The sequence below is a fragment of the Crotalus tigris genome, unplaced genomic scaffold, assembly GCF_016545835.1.
Source record: "Crotalus tigris isolate CLP2741 ecotype Arizona unplaced genomic scaffold, ASM1654583v1 scf7180000024401.5802323, whole genome shotgun sequence".
In the NCBI taxonomy this organism is placed as follows: Eukaryota; Metazoa; Chordata; class Lepidosauria; order Squamata; family Viperidae; genus Crotalus; species Crotalus tigris.
Window position 1 is genome coordinate 3521240 of NW_024100569.1, and position 23796 is coordinate 3545035.

Sequence of the window (23796 nt, forward strand, 5' to 3'; positions counted from 1 at the left end):
TCTCGCAGGGAAAAAAAAATCTTGCAAAGTTGGAATTGATTGATTGAATTTTTTAGTCCCACCCAGTTTGCTGTTACCACCACAGCCATGCCCAGCCAATGGGCCACACCCAGCCAATGGGCCACACCCACCCGGCACCCAACGATACATAAGATGGTTTTGGGTTGCAGTTTGGGCACTCGGTCTCTAAAAGGTTTGCCATCACTGGACTATGAGAAAGTAATTGACCTAAAATCATCCCGCTGGCTTTCATGCCTAAGATAGAACTAGAACTCACCGTCTCCTGGTTTCTAACTTGGTGCCTTATCCAGCAGACCAAATTGGCTCTCACTGTGTTAACCATACATAATCTATTATGTGTGGCTTTAAGATAGTTTTTAAGATCCATTGGTTTCCCTATGAATTATAGTACAATATAGTATAATCTGTATGCTATGGTGTGATATGGCATGGTATAATTCATTCTTGATGCCATCCATTTAGCCAGGAAAAGTTTAAATATATAGTCTTTCCAATATCTGTTTATTTCAAAAACATTAGTATACATAATCTTGTATCACTGACTTAACTTTTAAAATTCTTACAAGCGGGTGTGTGTGTGTGTGTGTGTATGAGTCCCTTTGCAAAAAGAACCAAACAGGATCATGAAACCTGGTTGATTGCTTACTTTTCTGTAGAACTAAGACAGTAACAGTACAATGAGGTGCCACCTGAATAATTTAGGTAGCACACTTTTTCAAGATAATCATTATAGTAGTGACAAAGGTTTTTTGTACAAGTGCACAATAATAAAAAAAATCCCAAATAGAATCAATATCTATCTATACAAGAAGATTCCCTACCTGGAGAGACAATGTCTCTATAACTCTGGACACACACAAGCAACAAAGCATTTGTGTCTTTAATGCCTGTACCCACTGCAGAAATATTTGTACTAGCCTTATCTCACCATTACTGAATAAATACCCAGGGCACATAAGTCGAGTCTACACTCCCTGCTTCTTTCAGATACCAATTATACAAGGTTGCTATGACCTGTACTACAAACTAGACTTAATGATAGATTTATGACATACTGAAATGCTCTGTCACTTCATACAGTCTTCCATATACTAACTTTTATGTTCCCCTATACCCCTATAATGCTTTACCTCTTTTATATTCTTGTTTTTATATACACTTTGTTTTAACGTATTTTTATATCTTCTAGCTTTTCATCATTACTAGACTCTGATGTAATTTTTGTGCTTTTTAATTGACTACCCCAATCCTCCTTATGCTGGTTTATGATCACAATAAAGATTTAATTTAATTTAAATTTTAATTTGTAACTGGAGTCAAAGCTATATTTGAAAACCTACTCATATCTCTGCCTGACGTAGATCTTCATAGCAATGTAAAGGTGAAAAAGGTCAAGGTTTCCGTGTCCAGCATGTCCAACTCTAGGGGGCGGAGCTCATCTCCTTTTCTTGGCCAAGGGAGCCAGCATTGTTCAAAGACATTTTCTGTGGTCATGTGGCCAGCATGGCTGTATGCCAAAGGCACATGGATTGCTGTTACCTTCCCACCGAAGAGGTATCTATTAATCTACTCCAGGGGTTCTCAACCTTGGCAACTTTAAGACTTGTGGTCTTCAACTTCCAGAATTCCTCAGCCAGCTTTGCTGGCTGAGGAATTCTGGGAGTTGAAGTCCACAAGTCTTAAAGTTGCCAAGGTGAGAACCCCTGATCTACTCAGATGTGCATGCTTTCAGACTGCTAGGTGGGCAGGAACTGCTGAGCCATCATACTTCTCATAGCAATGTACTCTTCATGAAAATAAAAAAAAAGGCTAAAGGATCTAGGTCTGTGCTACTAAAGGAACAGATAGGGTATTATGAATAGTAATATTAACATTGACAAGTGCTTAAAACAGGTTTTGGCTATATACTCCATTCATAATTTCTGACAGGGAGGTAGTTTTACACTGAAAGATTAGAAGTGATCCTAACTGAATTACAGTGCAATTAGCTAGTGAGTTGTAGAAACTCCCTCTTAGAGACTCGTAAAGAAAGCTAGGATGTCACTACTAATACCTGTTTTAGAACCGAAGTCAGATTCTGTGCTTGCTATTTTGCAGTCTTTCCCATAATGTTGTATAATCTTGGTCAAAACAAAACAAAAACATTGAAGAATCTGTACAGTAGAATATCAAATATGACATCACCTATTCCTTTTGAGTGGCTATTTAATACTTTTATACCTTCACTTTTGTAGAAAGTGCTGAAATGCAAAAGGCGCAACTCCATAGAGATTATTATTAGCAATACTAGCAATACAATACCTCTAACCCATACCATTCTGTTTATAAGCAGGTAACTTGAGACTCTCTAACTCTTTATTATAAAATCTATTGGGAACCATTTGTGGATAGCAGCCTGAGAAAAGTAGGAATATAATTACTCCTAGAGCGTACCTGGCACTCACTTCCCAAACTCATTAGGCTTATTTGAAATGGGATTATAATGAACTAGCCTCAATGACTTTTCATTAATTTATCAATCACTGATATATCTTTTCTGAGAAAACATATTGAAATAATAAAGGAAATGTCTGAGACATATTCTGTAGAGGGTATTATATGACCTCATTCTAACAACTCAGCAAATCTTGTTTTGGAGATGACTTTACTGATTTAGCCTCGGTAAATTAATACAAGAGCTACAGTATGGATTTAGGAAAGTGCCGAATGCATTCATAATCCATTTCAGAAAATTTAAATTCAGAATAAAAGTAAACTTCCTTATGTTTATATGTGCAAATCATGACAGGAGACCAGTCTCCATTACATCTTATTACAATTTAAAATCACACTACTGTAATGTCAGTGTTATGCAAACCATACTCCTCAGAGTCTGCGTTTCCCCATGCTGGATCTCAGCATTAATACACCTTCTACAGAATCTCCAGGACAATCAATCATTCTCTGCCAAAGAAGTCGCTCTTCTCCTTGAGAATCCATCCAGTCAACTTCTTTGCCATTGCTTATACCTGGAAAATTGCAAAGCACAGTGGTCAGCTGATTTTTTTTTTCAATCAGAAAAATCATTCCACCGTTCATTCTATTCAATATTTCATAAAAGTCCATTTCACAACATCTGCCAAGTTTCTGTTAGAGGTTCATAACACATGGTACTCCAGATTCACAAGAACTATAGCAACTCTTATCAAACTGTCATCTGTAGCTCTGATTTCCACCATTGGTACAGTGTAAACGTTTGTTTCATTTAAAATGAGCAATGTTTATATTTAGACTGGGATGTTGTGTTTAGCTCTAATCACAGCAACCACATATGAAAGATTTAATATCTTAATAATATCTACGTTACAAACTGGAAGCTGTTGCCCTTAAAAAAATAATTCCTAGGCTGAATTCTTACAAGCATAGTAGTATGGAGAATGAAATACTTTGAAAAATAAATCTAAAAACTCCCATTTGACTCTGGCCATCTTATTTTTGTATTAATTATAGGACAAGATCTTAGCTGTCCCTTTTATTGGGAATTCTAATCAGATTTACTTGCTTCTTTTATTAATTTTATTTTTACTATTTATTCTTTTTAGCTTTACCTTTTAGGAAAATATCAGAATGGGTTATCATAAATACTTTTAAACGAAAGAAAGACAACATTTTCTGGATCAGCCATCCATAAATTGGCAAACAGCCTGAGGGCAATGATAAAGACTAATTTACCTACCTGTTTTTCATATCATTTAAGAAACCATATTGATATATTTATTATTAGATTTCTATCCTGTCTTTCATTCAGAAGCTCGAGGCAGCATATATAGGAAGCTTTTACCCTATTTTCCTCCACAGCAGAGCTCGGCTGAGAGTAACTGAGTGGTCCAAAGTCAACCTCCACAACCAAGCAAGGGTCTAAAAGCTGAGTCTTCTCCCTCCCAATCCAGCACCTTATGCAAGGATGGGTGCGTTTACATTCCCAGAAGCTCTGCATTTCCATTTCCCACATTTTTACAATATCTTTTCTGGAAGATATGGCAAGTTTTCCCCATGAGCTGCCAGAAAAAGAGCTAAATGGGTCTCTCAAGGGCTGCTGCCCATATCTAAATACAAAGAGTATTCTAGATATTTCATTTGCTGGTCTCCCTTTCAATTCCCTTCTATCAAAGGGTAGATCTATCCACACCTACCACTTCCAATACTCAAGCGAACACCTCCCAGGAAAATATTGCTGGCGAGAGACTCCTTGTCCCAAACAGTAAGTTCTACACAGACATTGTGTATATCTCTAGGGTTCAAGCCACTAAAAGTGAATGTATGATTCCAATGGGGATTCACACTCTTTTTTATTACATGGGTTTTATGCTTTGAAGATTTGTTGTTGTCAGGAAGCAAATATCTAAGAGACAAAAGGAAGGGGGGGGGGAAATAAGAAAAAGAATATGGAGGTTTGTTACGAATATATAATTATAATTGAGAAGATGCTGATTGAACTATCTTAACCCAACCCATTTTTAAAATGTGGCCATTGGCACATCACTCAACAGCTATGTGTGATCCATAGCCCTTCCCTCAAAGGAAAAAAAAAACTATAAAAACATTTGTCATAAGAGTTGGCCACTGCAACATTCATTGAGCCCTTTTTTCTAGAAGGAAAGATTATTTGGAATATTTTTACTTTCTTAAAATGAAACTCTGACATGGAGCGATACTGAGATTTGCAAATAATACATGGTCATATAAGCTTATTTTGAGATTGTGATATTAGCATGTAGTAGGAGATGAATTATGAATTAGATCTGGATAGCAAATGCAAGATTACATCAGCTAACTGAGATTAAGAGATACAATACAATCCTGATATATGAACCTGTTGCCTACTATTATTTTTCCGTTTAAAATATTCAAAATAAGGTGGAAGGAAGTAAAGATTCAAAAATTCTAAATCTTGCCACTTGATGTGTATGGGACATTTTTGAGGAAATGAATAGATGATCATATAAGTGATCACCAGGGCAACTGGGATCAAGAATTTCATCGCTAAGCAATGTGATCGTGAAGGGTGACATCACACATTACTGGCTCACTTAGCAACCGCAATTCTTGCAATCTCACTTGCTGTCACTGAACAGCAATCTTGTTAAGCAAGGCGCTCATATGATTCCCTGCCAGCTTTCCCATTATCTTGGCTGGTGGGAACATCAGAAATCAGTCACGTGTCTTCAAAGATGCTGTGACAGCCAGAACTCTTGAGGACCTACTATAAATCCCTCCTTATTTAGTATCATAATTTTGAACAGTCACTGAACCAATGGTCATAATGCAAGGACTACCTGTATTCAATACAGAAATACTAAACGTCTACTAGCATACATAACCAGAGACAGAATAGGGGAAATCACCCTTTCACAAACGTATCTGAAGTGCCTCCTGATTTCACCGCCATTAAATTCTTGGCTTCCTTGATGACAATTTCCAATATGCCTCCTGATGGTATTTGGGAGGTTGCCTTTTTTTCTTTCTTTGAACTCTTCTTTCCTTTAGAATAAGGAAACAAGAATGGAGGAATATATGAAGCTTTCATATTTTGCATTGTAGCCTATCCTAAGGTTAATAATGAATATACATCAAACCATGCCTCTTAACCAAGCCACAAATGTCTCTGTCCTATAGAAGAGTATCTTGAATGGATTTATGCTCCAGATGCAACTTCAACATATATTTATGGCCCAAGACCAATCACAATAAAAAACATCATATAATCTAATAACTATAAAAGGAAATTTTAAAATTGCAAATAAATCATAAAACAATTAGCAACAGTTAATAGCATGAAGGAGGAATAGCATGAAACCGTTTCTAACAGCTATGGCTATTGATGAAATTTTCAACCTTCGTAGAGGTTTTTGAAAAATGGTTACCTAGGAGAAGGATAATAGCCTCCTGATCACAATGGCAATTAGAGTTATTAATAGTTGAACCTATTAAACTTGAGACATACTGTAAGTGATGAGGAAAACGATGCTTTTCTGTTTTTACAACATTATGTTCATCATATTTTAACTCTGGATGGGTGTCATAAAAAATAATAAAAAGCAAAAAAGGTCCACAATAAATCTTAGCTCATAGAGTAATTATTTAAAAATTGATCAGCACACCCCAAACTCTCTAACTTATCCAAACTTCATTTTTTCTCTTTCCATTCAACCATGTCTGATTCTCAGGAACTGCCTGGACAGTTTTCTTGGCAAGGTTTTTCAGAAGTCATTTATATTGATTGATTGATTTATATTGGGCAATCTCTAAATTTATATATATTTATAAATTTATACATATAAATTTAGAGATTGCCCAATTCACTCACAGAGCGACTCTGGGCGGAGTACAACTAAAAATATGAAAATCTATGTTTATGGTTTGCCACTGCCCCCTTCCTAGGATTGAGAGAAAGTGACCCAGTGAGCTTTGAGCCTGAAGCAGAACTCATGATATCCCAGTTTCTAGCGTAATGCTTTAACCACTACACCAAACTGCCTCTCAAACACCAATTACTCATCATTAAAAATAGTTTTCTGGTGGACAGGAGTCCTGAAAAGTAGATTGCCTTTGAATTTCAGATACCTTCTCCCTGTTTCTCTAGCCTCTGCTGAATTTGGGTGGGCACAGCTGACCGATTATCAGTTGTTCTCAGGATTCAGACAATCACACCAACCTTGGTCACCCCAAGATATACAGACACAAGGGAATTTTGAGTAGAAATAATTTGCAGCTTTTGCAGCATTTTTCATACAATGAAAATGTCAAGTCTTGTTACTCAACAAGATGACATTATAAGAAAATGCTGTTGAATAGGGAGCTAATGAATTTACAGCTAACAAAACCTGCCCTTGCTTCCAAAAGATATAGTGTTGGGGATGAATAATATAGGAAGATGAAATGATTTGTGGTTTCAAATTCTTTTAGAAAGTAGTAAACCAACTGAACAGCAACAATTTCAATGTTTTGTAGTGCTGGGTTTTTGTTCCTAATGTCTGCAGAAGACCATGAATTAAAACAATTCAAGGAAAACATTTCTGGATGCATCAAAGGTTTTTTTTTTTTCTTTTACCTTGAATCTCTCCTAGGGGAAGCGTTAGGTTCCTCTCAGGTGGAGTGTACCGTAAAGCAACAATTAATTCTCCTTTGTACTGCAGCCCAATATCAGTGGCAATTTCCATCTAAAATAAGAAAGTAAAATAGAAGAAAGTCTTGTTTAATAAATATTCGCCTTCACTTTTAGAGCATGTTGCGCATTATTTTGAGGTATACATAAAGAGTATACAGATGAAGATGAGCTTCAAATGACCAAACTTCTACTTCCTACACTCTATAACAGTGGTGGCGAACCTATGGCACGGGTGCCAGAGGCGGCATGCAGAGCCCTCTCTGTGGGCACGTGCGCTGTCCCCCTAGTCTTAGGCCTTCAACTGGGTTTTATAAAACCTTTTTGCTTTAGGCCTCCGCTGCCGTGTACAAAACAAAAAAAGGTTCAATCAATCAGTCAATTTCAACTTCTCGCAGGGAAAAAAAAAGATCTTGCAAAGTTGGAATTGATTGATTGAACTTTTTAGTCCCACCTAGTATGCCATTACCACCGCAGCCACGCTCACCCAATGGGCCAAACCCAGCCAATGGGCCACACCCACCCGGCACCCAACGATGCATAAGTGGGTTTTGGGTTGCAGTTTGGGCACTCGGTCTCTAAAAGATTCGCCATCACTGCTCTATAAGCTTCCAGCAAGGAAGTAGGAAGAAGTTTTCTTTAAAATGTCCAGTTCCTAGGTGTTTTTCTCTCTCTCTTAAGACAGCTTGAACCACTGCAAAGCTTCTTCCAAACTGCCCAACACATGCCCTCTGTTTGCCTACTAGATAGAGGACAAAAGCGACCAACTTTTCCTCTGCAATGTGGAGGGTGCTGGTGAGACAGGCTTTCTTTGTTGGTGGCCATAGGAATGCAAATTTAAGTTTAATAAAGAGCTTGGATCATTGACAAGTAAAAGTGGAGCTTTCCTGCAAATCCACTGCTAGTTCTTTAATAGGGACAGAAATGGGAACTAAGGGGTCTTGTGACATTCAGCATTGTTCTAATATTTATGTAATTGACAGTAAACCTTGTTGCTACACTTCCCACTTAACTCTAAGCTTTATGCAGACTTCAATAATATCACGATGGCTTTGCTATTCCTGTTTTTCTATCAAATTTATCACATTAACATATTTTCAAATTTCAACAAAACAAGATAAATCAGAAATAACTCAAGTGTTAGGGTGGGGAGGAAAACAAGAAAAGGAACAAAGGTGAATACATATTAGAACAATTAAATATACAATGGTATCAAGTTTTAAAAAAATGAAACTACGACCACATGGAGACACATATGTTTGGAGAAGGCCAGATATTTCAAGAAAGAGACATAACTCACTATGATATTTATCTGACTTGAGTGGCCAAAATTCTTCATGAATCCAGGTGCTAAAAAAGTGTTAGGATTATTACTTTGACAATATCAGGAGAGTGATAAATGAATTAGAGGGCTTCCCCTAAATAGTTATACTTGTCTTTACGTGTAGATGCCTTTTCCCAACAGTAACAAACAAAAATATGTGATATGGGAATAATCCATTCCTTTTTGGACTACAGAAGCACAGAAGGTAAAAAGAACAGATTTCACATATTAGATTGCAAATGAAATGATAAAACTTGCAGTTTGTTGGACAGGAACAAACTGATCTGTCCAAGCTACAGGAAAACACACTGGCATCTAGAGTTTGAGAGCCACTTGTGATACAGCCTTTGTGGGACATACAATACTTCCTCTGTAGTTTTATTGTTGTGATGGCTTTAATTTCAAAACTCAAAGAACACTATACAGTGGAATAGACCCATCTTTCAGCTAAGTTGCCTTCAACTAGTGGATAATTTGATTGCAATATAAATTTGCATGCCACTTCTCTAAACCAACAGGACCTTCTCACCTTCGGCTGAAGCATGAACCATTCATCAGCTTGATTTTCAAAGTTCCATGAGTCCAAGGGAATCTCTACTTCTCCCAGAAAGCTGTTACGCCCAAATCTGTCATAATGCCAGACAGAAAGTTGCAGAGTGCGAGTCTCAAGCTGCGTGTGGCTAATGACATACTATTGAGTGATAGAAAAGGAGCATATTTTTAAGGGAAATATTTTTAGGACCCAGTAAGTGAGAGTATAGAACTTCTAAGTATATCCAAAGGTATTAACAGATAATAAATGATGCAATATTTTCCCTTCCTACTAGTGCAATTCAAATTATGAAGGGAAATACATAAAATGTAATTATTCTCCTGAAAACCTGTGTTTACACCTGTCTTAAACTACAGTCCTTCCATCTCCTCCTGTATGCATGTTGATTCTGAAACATTATTCATAATTAAAATAGAAAGAAAATGAACTGGTGATATTAAATTCTCCAAAACTGATAAAAGTATTGTTATTAAGAAAGTTGTTCTTTAAATTCCACAACTGTTTTACATTTTTTATCATGTAATTGAAAAGCCTTTTAATTTTTTTTTTTGTTTTTTGTGGGGGGTTTTTTCCTTAGTGATTTTTGACTGTTAGTTTTCCAGCCTTTGGGAATGGGAGGCATACAAATAAGATAAGCAAATAAATAAATAGATGAGGAGTCCTTGGTGCTCTCTGAGTTCAGAGTGCACCAAGAACTCTTCATTTCAACCCTGAGCTACAAATATTCTCCTTTAAATAAATAAATGGGAAGCAGATGCCCAGGAAGTACAAGGAAGTGTCAACTTAATGTCAACATTGGGCAAAGTCCTCAAACAAATTATAAAGAACATGTCTGTGAGCACTTGAATAAGCATACTGCAATTAACAAGAGCAAACATGGTTTTGTTGCAAACAAATTGTGCCAATGAACCATATTTCCTTCTTTAACAATAGAACTACAGCTCAGTAGATTTGGAATGTTCTCAGATTCTCAGCAAAGCTTTTGACAGAGTTCCTCATGACGCATATTTTTCTTAATAGACTCATGATATATATATATTTCTTAATAAAGAAATCACCCAGTTATTTTGGAATTGGATGACACCAAAATTTAAAAATAATTAATTAATTAAAATGTGGGGTAGAAGATGCAACTGTTAAATGGCCTCAGTTGCCTGAACAATCTCATTTCATCTTGGACAGAAGAATCGAGTGGAATATCAGTGATTATTTTTGATCCTATGCAATTGAAAACATTTATCAATGGCTGAGATGATGGAACTGGCTGACACAAGGTTTTGTGGATGACACAAATATGGGAGGGTGACTTTAGATGAAACAGAAAAGTCAAAAATATCTAGACAAAGTGGACTGAAATCCCTGAGCAAATCACTTACAAGCACAACCCAAAAACTAGTTGGACATGTCCAGAGAGTCACCAGAAGCACAGCTCAACTCAAGGACATCTTTACCATGCAGGTACTGTGCAGCATATAAATAATTTAAACCAACAAACCACTCAACCAAGAATTTCTCATTTTGACCATAGAGGAAATATTAATGTATATGGTGTTGTCCCAGTTCCTATCTTACCTTAAGCATTTCATTGAATTCAGGATCAGTGCTATTACTTTTGATTTTTGTCTTCCTTTTGCTCTGGCGAGACTTGTCTGGCAGAAGATACGCTTTGACATAACTACAGATTAAATTAATAAACTATCAATTTTGCTAAAAGTTACAATATTAATATACAAACATGTAGATGTCCATATAAAGAAAATTCTTACGTATAACAATGCCAAAACTAAACCAGAGACGTCAGAATGGTTATACTTTAGCTTTATTTGCTCTCTCATGTATTGTGGTACATCAGATGTCTTTGTTTTATATAGCAAGAGATATACTGGAAATATATACAGTTTAAATAGACATATATTTGTGGGGAAATATATACATATATATATTTACATAGAGGAACAAAGAATCATATGATGGCTCCTCCTACATGCATTCTGAATACCACAACCAAGTCCGAGTGAGACTTATACTTCCTGCTCCTGATTTCCTGCCATGCAAATCAAAAAACAGATGTCATCTTCCCCAAAAGGTTATTTGTTACCTAGTTCCATATGCTATCACCAGAAATATGCAGTCAGAAATCTACTGAAACACAGAATTCCATATAAACAATGTGAAGTACAGGCAGGAGAATTATTACTCTTCAAAGTTTTGATTCACCACAAAATAAGGAACATTAGAGAAGCCCTGTCAGGTCCAGCCTATTCTTTGTCTCACAATAACCAGCTGCATGTAGCTGGGAAGTTCACAATCTCAGATTGGAGAGTGATGATCTTTTCCATTATTACTTCTCAGGGCCCATGAGAAAGATCGGGCATGCAGTTCATTTTTCAGTATGCAATAAATTACAATTGCTATGTGTAGCTTGCATGAGCCTGTTGGCTGGAACATTAGGGCTTGTGAAAGTTCCTGCCTTACTACTCAGCCTTTTATTCCTTATCCTGATTCCTTCCTACCATTTGTCCTCAGGCAGGTACAAGAGGCTTCAGTGTACCTAGGATTACTTTCAATTGTAGAAAATAAGGAAAGAAGGGAACAAGAAGAAAACAAAAGACTCCTCGTTCTCCAATTTTAGTGCACTGAAAGAAATCTCTTCTCAAAGAGCCTTCTATTTGCCACAGAATGTGGAAGAAAAGCTATAATTCTCTCATTTCCCCCACCATTTACTTTTTAGGCAGGAGAAGACAGAAAAATTCAGCTTCTTCCTTAAACTGATTATTTTTTACAGTTATAATTTTAGAGAAAAACTAAGGAACAATTGTTCCACTCTGGTTTCTGTTTACTAAGTTACTGAATTCACACTACACTTGCCAGAACAACATTGCAGAGAATTATGGTCAGTTGACAATCAGAATTTAAATTTGTATTTTCTAATTGGAAAGTCTTTAGGATAAGAAAAGAGAAGTAAGAATACCAGCACAAGCCATTTAGCAGTAAACATGGGTTTTTCATTTCACCAAAATTAAGTCTTTTCTCATAGGCAGTGTAGCACTGAAGTTATCAAACTGGAAAAATATTCATACCAGTTCACCATTTCCAGATTTATTTATTTTATTATTAAACTTCTATGCTGCCCGTTTCCCTGAGCTGATTCTAGATTTCACCAACTGAAGCAACTATATTTCTCAACCTTTGCAAGGACTAAAACTGATATGGCTCTTATTTCATTTAAAGTAAAGCTTCAATAAGAAGATAGGAGAAACTCATGCTGCCTTTCACATTTTGCAAACTCTAGCACAACGATACGTATATGATATTCTACTGTCTTAAACAGTAGATCTGTGGAAGGCAAATCTAACAAGCAAACATAACAAGGATAGTAAATAAATAGAAGTTTAGTTTAAAAAAGAGATTTGCTTACGGATCTGTTCTTTGTTTCTTTTCATCAGCAATGGCCAAGTTCTTGCATTTTTTTACAAGTATGTTAAGGGCTCCTGTTTTATAGCTATAGTTGATTTGCAGACAAATTTCACCACTAATATTCACGTTGCCATAGTCCCCAGTTTCACTGTAAACACTCATCATACTGTTAATGCTGGTCTGAAAAAGAGACAGTGACAGGAAGCCTATATCAAACTGAGTTATATTCATATACTATTGTTAAACTAATCAGTCATTTCTATTAGGGAAACATCTCACTAAAGAGAAATAGAATTAGCCATTTTTATACTGCAAACGATTCAACCAATATGATATCAGGGTTGGTTGATGGCAAAATTCAATCTCAATATCCCATTGAAGAAACATACCCATTTTATTTTATTTGTTCAAACAAGTCAAAGTGTCTTATTCATTCTCACATACATGCACACCTGTAAAATTAAGATCAGAGATTATCCTAAACTCATCCAGTAAACCCATGGATGGAGACCTAAGTGCCCAATTTAGTATTTTAATTCCAAAATAACTTACTTATATTTTTAATTAAATCACTTCCCTAACTGATAATATGTTGTAGTATATCTTACCGTCAGCAAAACATTTGAACAAATATAGGTAATCCTCGACCTAACTGTTTAGCAACTGCTATGACAGTGCTAAAAAAAGTGACTTATGACTGGTCCTCACACTTACAACATTGCAGTGTCCCCACAGTCATGTGATCAACATTCAGGCACTTGGAAATCTTATTGTATTTACAACAGTTGGCAGCATTCTGACGTCATGTGATCACCTTTTGCAACTTTCCCAGCTAGCTTCTGACAAGCAAAGTCAATGTGGGATTACACATTTGCTGAAGCAGCTGTGGCAAAAAAAAGGTTGCAAAATCAGATGCAATTCATTTAACAACCAACTTGCTTGGTGATGGTAGTCCTGGTCCCAGTGGTGGTCATAAGATGAGGACTACCAAGACATGCCAATTAGCACATTCTGATCTGGATGGCACTCACGAGAAGGAAATATATAGCTGGCCTGAAAATCAGTAATGACCCCTCATCGGATCAGATGAAGATATCAAGCGGTATCAGTCCTGAGTCCTCTACGTTTCAATATTTTCACTAATTATTTAGATTAAGAGGTGTGGGGAATATTTATCATATTTGGAAATGATACAAAAATGGGTGAAATAACTAACAGCCAAGAAGAGAAAAGTTATATTAAAAATAACCCTGATAGATTGGAGAAACGAGCTGAAGATAACAGAACAAAATGTAAAAGAGAACAATGTGATGGTTTTCATTTCAGACACATAAACCAAATGCAGGATTATAGGAAGGGAGATACCTAACTTATTGATAATCGTTGCAATACAAGTTTTTTGATCGCTAGTTGATTACAAATGATAGCTATATAATAGAGTGGCAAAGCAGGCAAGTGTAATGCTATGTGTTTGCATCCACAGAAATATCATTTGCAAGTCCACAGGAAATGATTGTTGCCCTCTACTTCAACAATCTTAGTCTGAATATTACACTTTAACAAGGATTTAGATAAGCTGCAGCTGACCAATAAAAGGCAATGAAGATTATCATGGAATGAAAAACAAAACCTCATAAAGAGAAATTGAAACACTTGTTTTGTTTAGCTTTGACAAAAGATGGTTAAAGGAGGATATACAACATCCTTCAAATACCTGAAAGGATGCCACACACCACAAGAGTCCTGCCATTCCAGGATGTAGGATACAGAATAATGGACTTAATTAATAGGAACACAGATTTTGGTTGCATAATACCGTAGGAGACAGAGAAAGCTTCCAGTCTGATATTCTCTAGAGAGTTGGTTGGTTCTCCTTCACTGAATGTTTACACGTAAAGACTAGACAGCCATCATTCCTTGATGCTTTCATTCAATGAACAGGAGGTTGGACCTGGAAGCCTAAATGGTCTGTTACAATCTATGATTCTATGTTATCCTCCATTCAAATAATCTGAATGAATAGAAAAATTATTTCTCCGTATATGTTTCTATTACAAAACAGAATTCTAACTTTTAAGAATATGACACTGTTATTGTCAGCTAGTGACTTAATGGAGCAATTATTATCAATTTAAAGAATTTGTTTTTGCTATTTATATATGTAGAAATGAAACAGGAACAGAGATGAGCTCTTGCATGCGTCAGAAAATTGAGAGAACTTACAGTATCACCATCTGCTTCTGGAACATTTAAGTAGTTCCATTTCCTTTCAGAATTTGAAGGAGAATTCTTTATGAAGTAGGCAAAAGGCAAAGGAAAGAAGAGCATTATGTAGCACTAATAGGGATATAGAAATTCAAGGAACAGTTTGAGAAAGTAAAAATGGATAAAGAAAAGACATAAACTGCTGTATGGAGAAAAGTGACTAGTAAATAACCCCCATTTATAGAGACAGATATACAAGAAATTATGTTATCTCTCCAACAATGAATTTAACCTTAGGCTGAGCACTCATTTTCCTTTTGCAGTATTATAGAAATATTTGGATAAAAACATTTTGTTATCAAAGGCTGATGTCTATCTACCCACATACCAACAATCTGTAGCTAATGTATTTTAGTCAACCATTTAAAATTGCTTAGAATGCAAGATACTTAAATGCTGTAATTACTATAGCAATTATACTACTTGCTAGTTGCCAACAAATAATTTACTTGCCAAGCATCAAATGAAATTATCCACAATTTGGTGTAGTGTTTAGGGTACTTAACTGGAAGGTGGGAAAATGAATTTTAGTCCTGCTTCTGGAATTTAGTCCTTCCAGAAGCATGAAAACTAGCTATGTGACTTTGGACTGGACGTTCTTTTTCAGTCTAACCGACCTGCCAAGTGGTTGTTATGAGGAAAAGAGGAAGCAGGAGAACTATATACACTGCCTTGGCTTTTACAAAATAAAGGAGGGATTTTATCTAATAATGACAACAACTATAATAGTGCTATCTTAAATGTTAAGCTGTTATTTGCTTAATATGTGTAATGTACAATCTTCTTTCTAGCACAAAAGGAAAATAATTATTGGATCCAGATGTCATCAGCCTGATGAACTTGGCCCTATCCTATGCCCTCCTGACATGTTGGACTAATTCTTATAAACTTCAATAACACAGCTGAAACTTCTTGTAATCCCCAGTTATAAATAAGCAAAAAGTAGTTACTATATACCAGGGGTAGGCAACCTTGGCTCTTTTATGACTCAGGGACTTCAACTCCCAGAATTCCTGAGCCAGCTTGGCTGGCTCAGGAATTCTGGAAGTTGAAGTCCATGAGTCATAAAAGAGCCAAGGTTGCCTACCCCTGCTATATACCATAACTATTGGCTATATCCATCAAACTAAGTGCTTTTGTTGAACAAAAATTAAAGTCTCTAAAATCCAAATAATGGCAATGGCATTTAATCTACTAAAACAGGAGAACTGAAGCTAAAAATCAGCCATGGAATGAAATACAACAGAATAAAATATATTAGAAAGGAACATGGTCTATGTATCAAAAATCTAATATACTGTAGGAAGAAATTGTAAAAGGAAGGCATGCGTATGCATTTAATAGGAACTTACTATGGAAAATCCACTTGCCAAATTACTTTGCCTTTTTGAAGAGCCAGAGGCTATAATGTCATCCATATCCTCTTCTGCTTCATTCAGGTAGTCCTAATGGGAAACAAAAGCACACACCCACCATTAAGGAATCAAATGTATTAGGAAGGGGGTGAGTGAAGGACTAAATGGGGAAAAAGTTATCTTCTGTTGCTTTTTAAATAAAACCATTTACCTTAACTTCAGTATCTTGCCCTGTTTCACTTTTTCTCTTTAAGAACATTTTAGTGTTTGAGATATTGCCAGTTATTGTGAACATCTAGCCCGTCATACTTAACAATAACAGCTGAAACTCTCCCTTACAAATTATACCGAAAAAGGTTTCCTTACACACAGTTATTTAAACTGTGTCCCCTAGTGTGGCTGATCCTTTTAACAGCCAAGCTGAAGCTCTGCTGAGACTGCAAAGATGGAAAACTGAAGGGAAATGCTCTCCTCTGCCTGCCAAGACTGAAAGCCCCGTGCAATTGCTCTTGTGGTTGTTAGACATGGAGCAGCTGCCAGTGACGTTGGAGTTCCACTCTGTATTAAAATGTTGTGTTCTGCTAGGCAGCTGCCAACTGCCACCCTTCACTTCAAAAGACAAAGCAAGTGCTGACAGTGGTTCCTCTGGCTGGGCCAAATCCTGAAGCTGTGCTTCAAGGGGAAAAACAAATCGATTACATTCACATTTTTGCCTGATTGTTTCACGTGTTCACTTTATGGTACTATGATAGAAGGAGGACAAAAAGGTGGTGACAGAGGTGGTGGTAATAACTAAGTGGAGTAGAAACTGAGTATGAAGCTGATCCTTGTTCAGAAACATCTTCTCTTTCGAGAGACAAATGAGAACAAGTCTCAAAGGCACATTTAGCTAAGGATCTGTAAATTGTTCGGGCTGTGTCCATAGAGGGAGAAGCAAGAGATCAGGAACAGAATCCATGTGCAGATATCAGATAGATAAAGTTTGCAAAGTATATGTATTGCTGCCATTGCTCACTAAATGAAGGCAACTCATTAACTATTCGCATATATTTGTACTTTTGATATAAACTGTGACATACATATGAATTACTGGAATCAGTCAAATCAAAATAAAATAAAAAAGTCAAAATATTCTAATCTGTAAACTTTGTATCTTTCCAGCTCACCACATCATGGTCCAGTGCTCCAGGTACAGATTTACTTCTTAAGCTTAAAGTATCTTCATTTCCTTCTGAAAAGGATCCGCTGAGATCTCTCTCTGATCTACTACGATCTGCAAAATATAAGGAAAAGCCATATATAGTGTATTAGCAATCTATACAGAAGATATTGTATCTTTTAACTTTTTTGTATGATGGATTATGTATCTATTTTTCCACAACTTCTTGTTTTTACCCATCAATTTCCTCTTTGCTAAATCCTACAGAAAAGATAAAATTCAAGAACGAAAAAGATAGATCACAGGAAGAAATCCAGTGGTGTTTTCGTTTTTTTTCATTCTTTGGAAAATCAAACAAGTAGAGGGAAAATGTATGTCATGCAAATTGAGTCTCTAACACTCCTGCAATCTATTTTTAGTAAGTGAAACAGTTATTAAGTCTATCTTTCATCCAATTGCTATGCATATAAAAGTGTTGAATAAAATTTAGAGAAGAAATGATCAGCAAAGGCTAAAGTTTACAGATGTTTATAAAAAAACCCATCTCATCTTTGTTTTAAGAATAATTATGATAGACACATAGCGATTTCATTAAAGGGAAAGAACCACAGTTCTACAATAAAGTGTGCATTTTAAAGCAGAACGTTCCATTCAGCCCTATTTATCTTCAGTTGAAAAAGAATCAGACAGCAGGTGACCTATGCCTGGAGAGCCACTGGGAATCAAATAAACAATATTGCACCAGGATCCAGATCAGAATTACGAAAAGTGCAGACCATCGTTATCTTTTGATGGTCTCTGCAATCACAACAGAGTTGGTAAGCCAAAAATACGGTCGGTCGGTCAGTCGGTCGGTCTTTGTCTTTATTGCAGTACACTTTGCAGGAATATTATAGGACATCCATTTCACCCCTGAGACCACCTCACAAAATCTCATCTAACTCCCTCCCTTTCCTCTTCCAAACTGCATTTGTCAATATAACCCTGAATTGATAAAAGCTCTGCATCTCTGATCTAGAATGACAAAAGTTGTCTGACCTAGTATAAGGCTAATTCTTAGCAATTCTAAAAAAAAAATCCCCAAGAGAAAAAAAAACATGGGAGAAAAAACAAGCTAAACAATGAAAAGGGGTAGTGATAGCAATTCACAAGTACATTAAAGTATCAGTAAGTGAAAGCTCACCAGATGATAAAGATGTCCTAGAAATTGCCACAGAAGGTGTTCTAGATCCTTTCCTACGATGCCTTTTTGACAAATCTGCAGGGATACTTTCACTGATAGACATAACAATGTTGTTTTCTAATTCAGAATCCTGTTCACACAAAACAACATATATTTAATGAATCACACATATAAGAAAACTTTTTAACATATGAAAATACACTAGTTGTATTGGAAGCAAATCCCCACAAGTTCAATCCAATAATTCTAACTTTTCATTGTTTGTTCAAAAATGGTTGTTACTCAGAATTTGCTTTAACTATGATTTGTTAAACATGTAAGAAATAAGCCAGAATCGTCTTAGAATGCACACAAATAAATTAAGACTATCAAGTCAATCTCAATTTGCTTTCTCCACCATCTCTCTGTCCAATACTCAAAAGACTGGAGCAAAACAAGTAAATCCAGATTCTAGATTTGTCACTATGAAACAATTATTTCTCAAACCAATCTCTTTTTGCACCAATCAACTTACCCGGCCATAGTCAATAGTCATGCTGCGGGCACTCAGTGCTGGTGACCTTGGATAGTGTGGAGTGGAAACATTGCTTTGGCTTTCGGCCTTTTTCATGTTGTCTGTTATGTCTCCAAGAACATGAATATCTGAGGAATAAGAGTTCTCCCTAGAGAAATTGCACTAAATTAGCCTTCTAATTTAGGTTGATACAGATAAACAAAAAAGGAGAAATTACCTATCAGAAATGATGTTCTGTCAATAGTTCTAAAGTAGTTAGACAAATACTTTAGAGGCATGAGGACATTTTAACCTTGCATCAGCTGGATAGCAATCTTAATGCCATTTAATACCATTTTACATATATCTATCTAAAATCAAAGAGAACAAGCTGATTAAAATTCTCAATCTAGCATCTTATATATGTTTCAAAGTGTAATAACCAGGGTTAAGCAAAGAATAAAAAATAAATAAAATAGAACATGTTTCTAAAGCCACATATTTGTCATTTGCAGAAAATCTTGGGAGTTCTAGGTGACTTTAGGAGTGCCTTAGCATGGTAGCAACAAGAGATTGGGAAAGTTGTAAACCCCATTCTATTTTTCACTTTTTAAACACAGCTGTTCACTGTGTTCTAAGTGGTCATTTTGTCCAGGAATCTTCTAGGATCAATTGAATACCTACCTTCTAGTTTAGTAAGAAGTTAATGTCTTCAAAAGTTATAAAATACAAATCAGTTTAATTGCTCCTGAGAGAAGACTGGATATATGTTTACAAAAAGCTTAATTAAAGAAGATGTTTCATAATATTTATTGCTTTCTTCATTCAGGAAGGTTCTTTATTGATTTCTTTTCACCCCAACATTTTACATTCATTTTCACAATTATCTGGCAAGTGATGTAAATGGATCTAAACCAGTGATGGCGAACCTTTTAGAGACCGAGTGCCCAAACTGCAACCCAAAACCCACACCGGGTTGGTGTGGCCTATTAGGTGGGTGTGGCCCATTGGGTGGGCATGGCTGCGGTGGTAACAGGAGACTGGGTGGAACTAAAAAGTTCAATCAATCAATTCCAACTTTGCAAGATCTTTTTCTTTCCCGCGAGAAGTTGAAATTGACTGATTGAACCTCTTTTTTTTTTTTGCACACGGTGGTGGAAGCCTAAAGTGAAAAGGTTTTATAAAACTCAGCTGAAGCCCTAGGACTGGGGCAATGGCGCGCGTGCCCACAGAAAGGGTTCTAAGTGCCGCCTCTGGCACCCGTGCCATAGGTTCGCCATCACTGATCTAAACTATGGCAATATATTTACATTTTACATTTCCCCAATATAAGCATATCACATTTGTTATAGCTGATTAACAGACCTTCATGGGACGTGCCCCATTATGTAGTATTTTAGCATGTGGGCCACAGGACATGGCATAATTGTTCTGACGCTGCTTGTGGAATTGTCCACAACAGTCACATTCCAAAGATATCTGAAATCTTAGTCACATGCTATTTAGCTGCTCCAAATGCCTCCATCTGTTTGTCTTTTCCCCAAGAGGACTAATGTCCTGATGTACCAGTTTAGTAAAACAAATGATTCAGAACTTGACCTGCCTTACAATTCCTGCCCAGTTTAGATTCTTGTGACATTTCACAGAACTTTGTCTACTGTTCTTTTACTCAATAATTAACACAGACCTACACTTGGATTTCTTAAGCTGATATTTACAAAATGTCGTTCTCATTGCACAAGAAACTAATGTAACAGAAAGAGAATGATATCTTTGCTTTATGTTTGTTTGTTTATTCATTAAATTTATTTGTCACCCAACTCAACCACAAGGTGACTCTGCTTGCAGCTTTCAATGTTAAAAAGAATAAAACAATGCAACCAAATGTATACAATAAGAGTAAAACACTATAAAATGTAAATGTTCTTTCATCTTAACTGGTATTTTTAACTAAAATGTCATTTTATTTTATTTTACAAATAATTTTGGGTTTGCACATTTGTTTGGCCACCCTGTTCTTTCATATTCTGATTAGCTATTATGAAAAAACAAAATAGTGTTGTGATTCTTTGCAACAATAAAAAACCATAAGAGAAATAGCTAAGGCAGCGATACAATCTGGCAACTCATATTTACCTTTCCCCAACCTGTTTTCTGTCTTGCCTTTTACAAGTATGTTAGATGTGTAGATAAAAGGAAATGTTTTATTTATTCATGAGTTGCCTCCCTTACTTCCCTGCCCTTCTGCTGCTGGACTATACTATGGACTATGATACATTACAGGTTACACTCAATGGCCACACTCTGCATGTGAAATGGAATTTTTCAGAAGGTCAGAGTTGCTTTGTTTTCGGTTTTTTTGTACTAATGCTTGAGGTACCACTGAAATGTACCTTGTAAAGAAGAGGAAATTTCTAGAATGGCCTTGGAATGCATGTAAGGATAAAGAATTAAATGACTGGAATTGTGCATATGTAGCTCACCAGAAATCTAGTTATATGAACAGAAAACTCTTCTAATTCTTTGCTTTGCATCCCAGATATTTAAACCAACCTGCAAAATTCCTGAGCAACAGCATTAAATTTGGAGATGGGATGAAGGTGGCAGCCTACAAAGTGAAAGAAAGAAGCCCCCCCCCCGCATGACTACAATTGTTCACTACTACACCCTCCTGAAATCTGGCCACCCTAAGTTTTGGTCATTAGGGCCAGATTCAAGGTGATTAACAGCCATGTATTTCTTATATTTTGCTTCTTTTCTTACACTAGAGAACATGAATGCAACAATGCATATGAGTAGCCTATAATTAATCTGGTACTTCCTATGGGCATGACAAAATCTGCATACTAATGGCATTTAACCATTAATGTGGCTAACTCACTCTGGGAGCTAGGCAAGGTGAAGTCTGTGTACCTCTCATTTTGCAAGTGCGAAAGATAAATGTGTGTGTGTACATTCAGAGAATTTGAAGAGTACTTTCTATAAAAAGGCTTCATTGAGGACTGCAACAATTGATCACCTTACTGGTTTCAAGATCTCAAATAAGCACTATAGTGTTAAAGAAATTACAAAACATAATGGAACATTTTGAGGCCTGACTGAATTTGAAAAATATATCACAAAAAATTTAAAACTATTGAATTTTGTATTGAAAAATGTATCAAACAGAATTCAAAACAAAATTCAACACAATTCAAAATTTGTTGAGGTTTGTAGATAAATTGCTGTTGAAATACAATTCAAAAACTGAAAAGTCAAAAACTGTATGTTAAATAGATGAAGAATTTAAACAGAACAATTGACTTTCAGTAATGGGAATATCAATGGAAGAAATCTAACATACAGTGAACTTTTCACTTGGGAAAACTGGTACAAGATTTTATTCATATACTATTCCAGTCCTGATTGCTAAGATAGATATTTCATTCTATAAAATTGTTAAAACAGCAATAATTAGATCTTTTTTTCATAGTTGGTAGAATTCTGCAAAGCAATATAAAACAATAAATCTAGTATAAAACCAATAATTGAGATTGAATTCTCTTAAATATTACCAAACCTTATATTCTCATAAAATATATTGTACTAGGCTTATATACAGTTACTTCTGTTTCTCTCTATGTTCCTCATTAGAAATTATATATAATCCCTTCTACAAAAAAATAGCAAATTAAATGTGGAAATCAAATATAACTTTATATTTGAAAAACAAATCTGATGCAGAATTTAATTCAGTATGGAAATTATTCTTGGATTATAATACTATATATAAACTTATAATTTGTACTTTTGAGTTCCTTATAATGTAAGGTTTCAACATTTAGCTTTTCTGTGACTTGCTAAATAAAGACACAATTTTTAGACTAGAGAGAAATTACAACGGAAAATTATCCTCATTTATAATTTGTACTATATTTGTTATTTTCATTAATTATTGTATATAATGTTGATTTGAACAATTAACTAAAGTCTTAAACTGACATAAGAGACTTTGTTACGTAGAATCAAATTAATGTTACTTTGAGATTTTTATTTTCTTTTATGATGATTGTACTGCAAACTTCTGCATACTTATTTTTGAATTTCCCTACTTTTAGATTATTGTATGTTTTTAATTTTTTAACAAAGGTTTACAATAACTGTATTAGTTCTAAATAGCAAATGAAACATTAATATTACTATTTTATCTTACCAATTGGCAATGTGGTCACTTTGGACATCAGAGTCTGTGCTAATGCTTTTACCATCTTCTGCTTTCATATTTACAACTTCTTTGGTGACTGCCTTAAGAACCTTTCTGTTGAATACAGATATAAACATAAACAACATGGTGGTAAAACAAAATGCAGTGCTACTATTTACATGTTACTTTGCTTGTTATGAAAGATATTCATCACTAATGATTTATACACTTTTGTAACCTTTCCCTGTCTGATGTCTTCCAAAAAGACTAGATTACAAATCCCACTAAATTTCTGGTCAGGACTAAATTGGAGATTATATCATATTATAATTCTGATAAACATTTTCTAGATAGTATATATGCTTTACTCAAACTCTAATAAAATACTGAGTGAAAGATCATAAGTGCACAAAATATCCCAAAGTCCATTTTCTTTACAGCCTATTAAAGTATCTATAACTCTGCTCTCATAGTTAATTTTCTTGCTACCTATGATTTCAAGATTTTATTGCAGCTATATCAGTTATGAGTAAGACTATTGTTGCCCATATTTTTTCCAGTCAACTTCAAAATTGTATATCAGGCAATTGGAAGAAACTATTTGTAAAGTGAACAATTTATATGAGAAAGATGAGAAATATTAGATGAGAAAAAGTTAGTATTTAGGTTACTGAAATCCCTTTTTATAGTAGAATTTTA

The 23796-nt window shown here is 35.5% G+C and overlaps 1 protein-coding gene across 3 annotated transcripts in view; it reads right to left on the reverse strand.

The window, feature by feature from the left end:
* Window positions 1-2772: 2772 nt before the first annotated feature.
* Window positions 2773-23796, reverse strand: part of LOC120301875 (synaptotagmin-like protein 5) — a 59448-nt gene continuing 38424 nt past the window's right edge. For 2 of the 3 annotated variants that reach the window (XM_039329604.1, XM_039329605.1), the window contains exons 6-18: window positions 23107-23211; window positions 18936-19083; window positions 18422-18551; window positions 17246-17352; window positions 16077-16169; window positions 14683-14748; window positions 12461-12639; window positions 10615-10717; window positions 9019-9180; window positions 7112-7220; window positions 5406-5541; window positions 4194-4402; window positions 2773-3029 (exon numbers count right to left, since the gene is read on the reverse strand). In XM_039329604.1, the coding sequence (XP_039185538.1) occupies window positions 2887-3029; window positions 4194-4402; window positions 5406-5541; window positions 7112-7220; window positions 9019-9180; window positions 10615-10717; window positions 12461-12639; window positions 14683-14748; window positions 16077-16169; window positions 17246-17352; window positions 18422-18551; window positions 18936-19083; window positions 23107-23211 (1690 nt within the window). In that variant the 3' untranslated portion in view covers window positions 2773-2886. The remainder of the gene's footprint in view (window positions 3030-4193; window positions 4403-5405; window positions 5542-7111; window positions 7221-9018; window positions 9181-10614; window positions 10718-12460; window positions 12640-14682; window positions 14749-16076; window positions 16170-17245; window positions 17353-18421; window positions 18552-18935; window positions 19084-23106; window positions 23212-23796) is intronic. The other variant, XM_039329606.1, reaches the window with a different exon arrangement.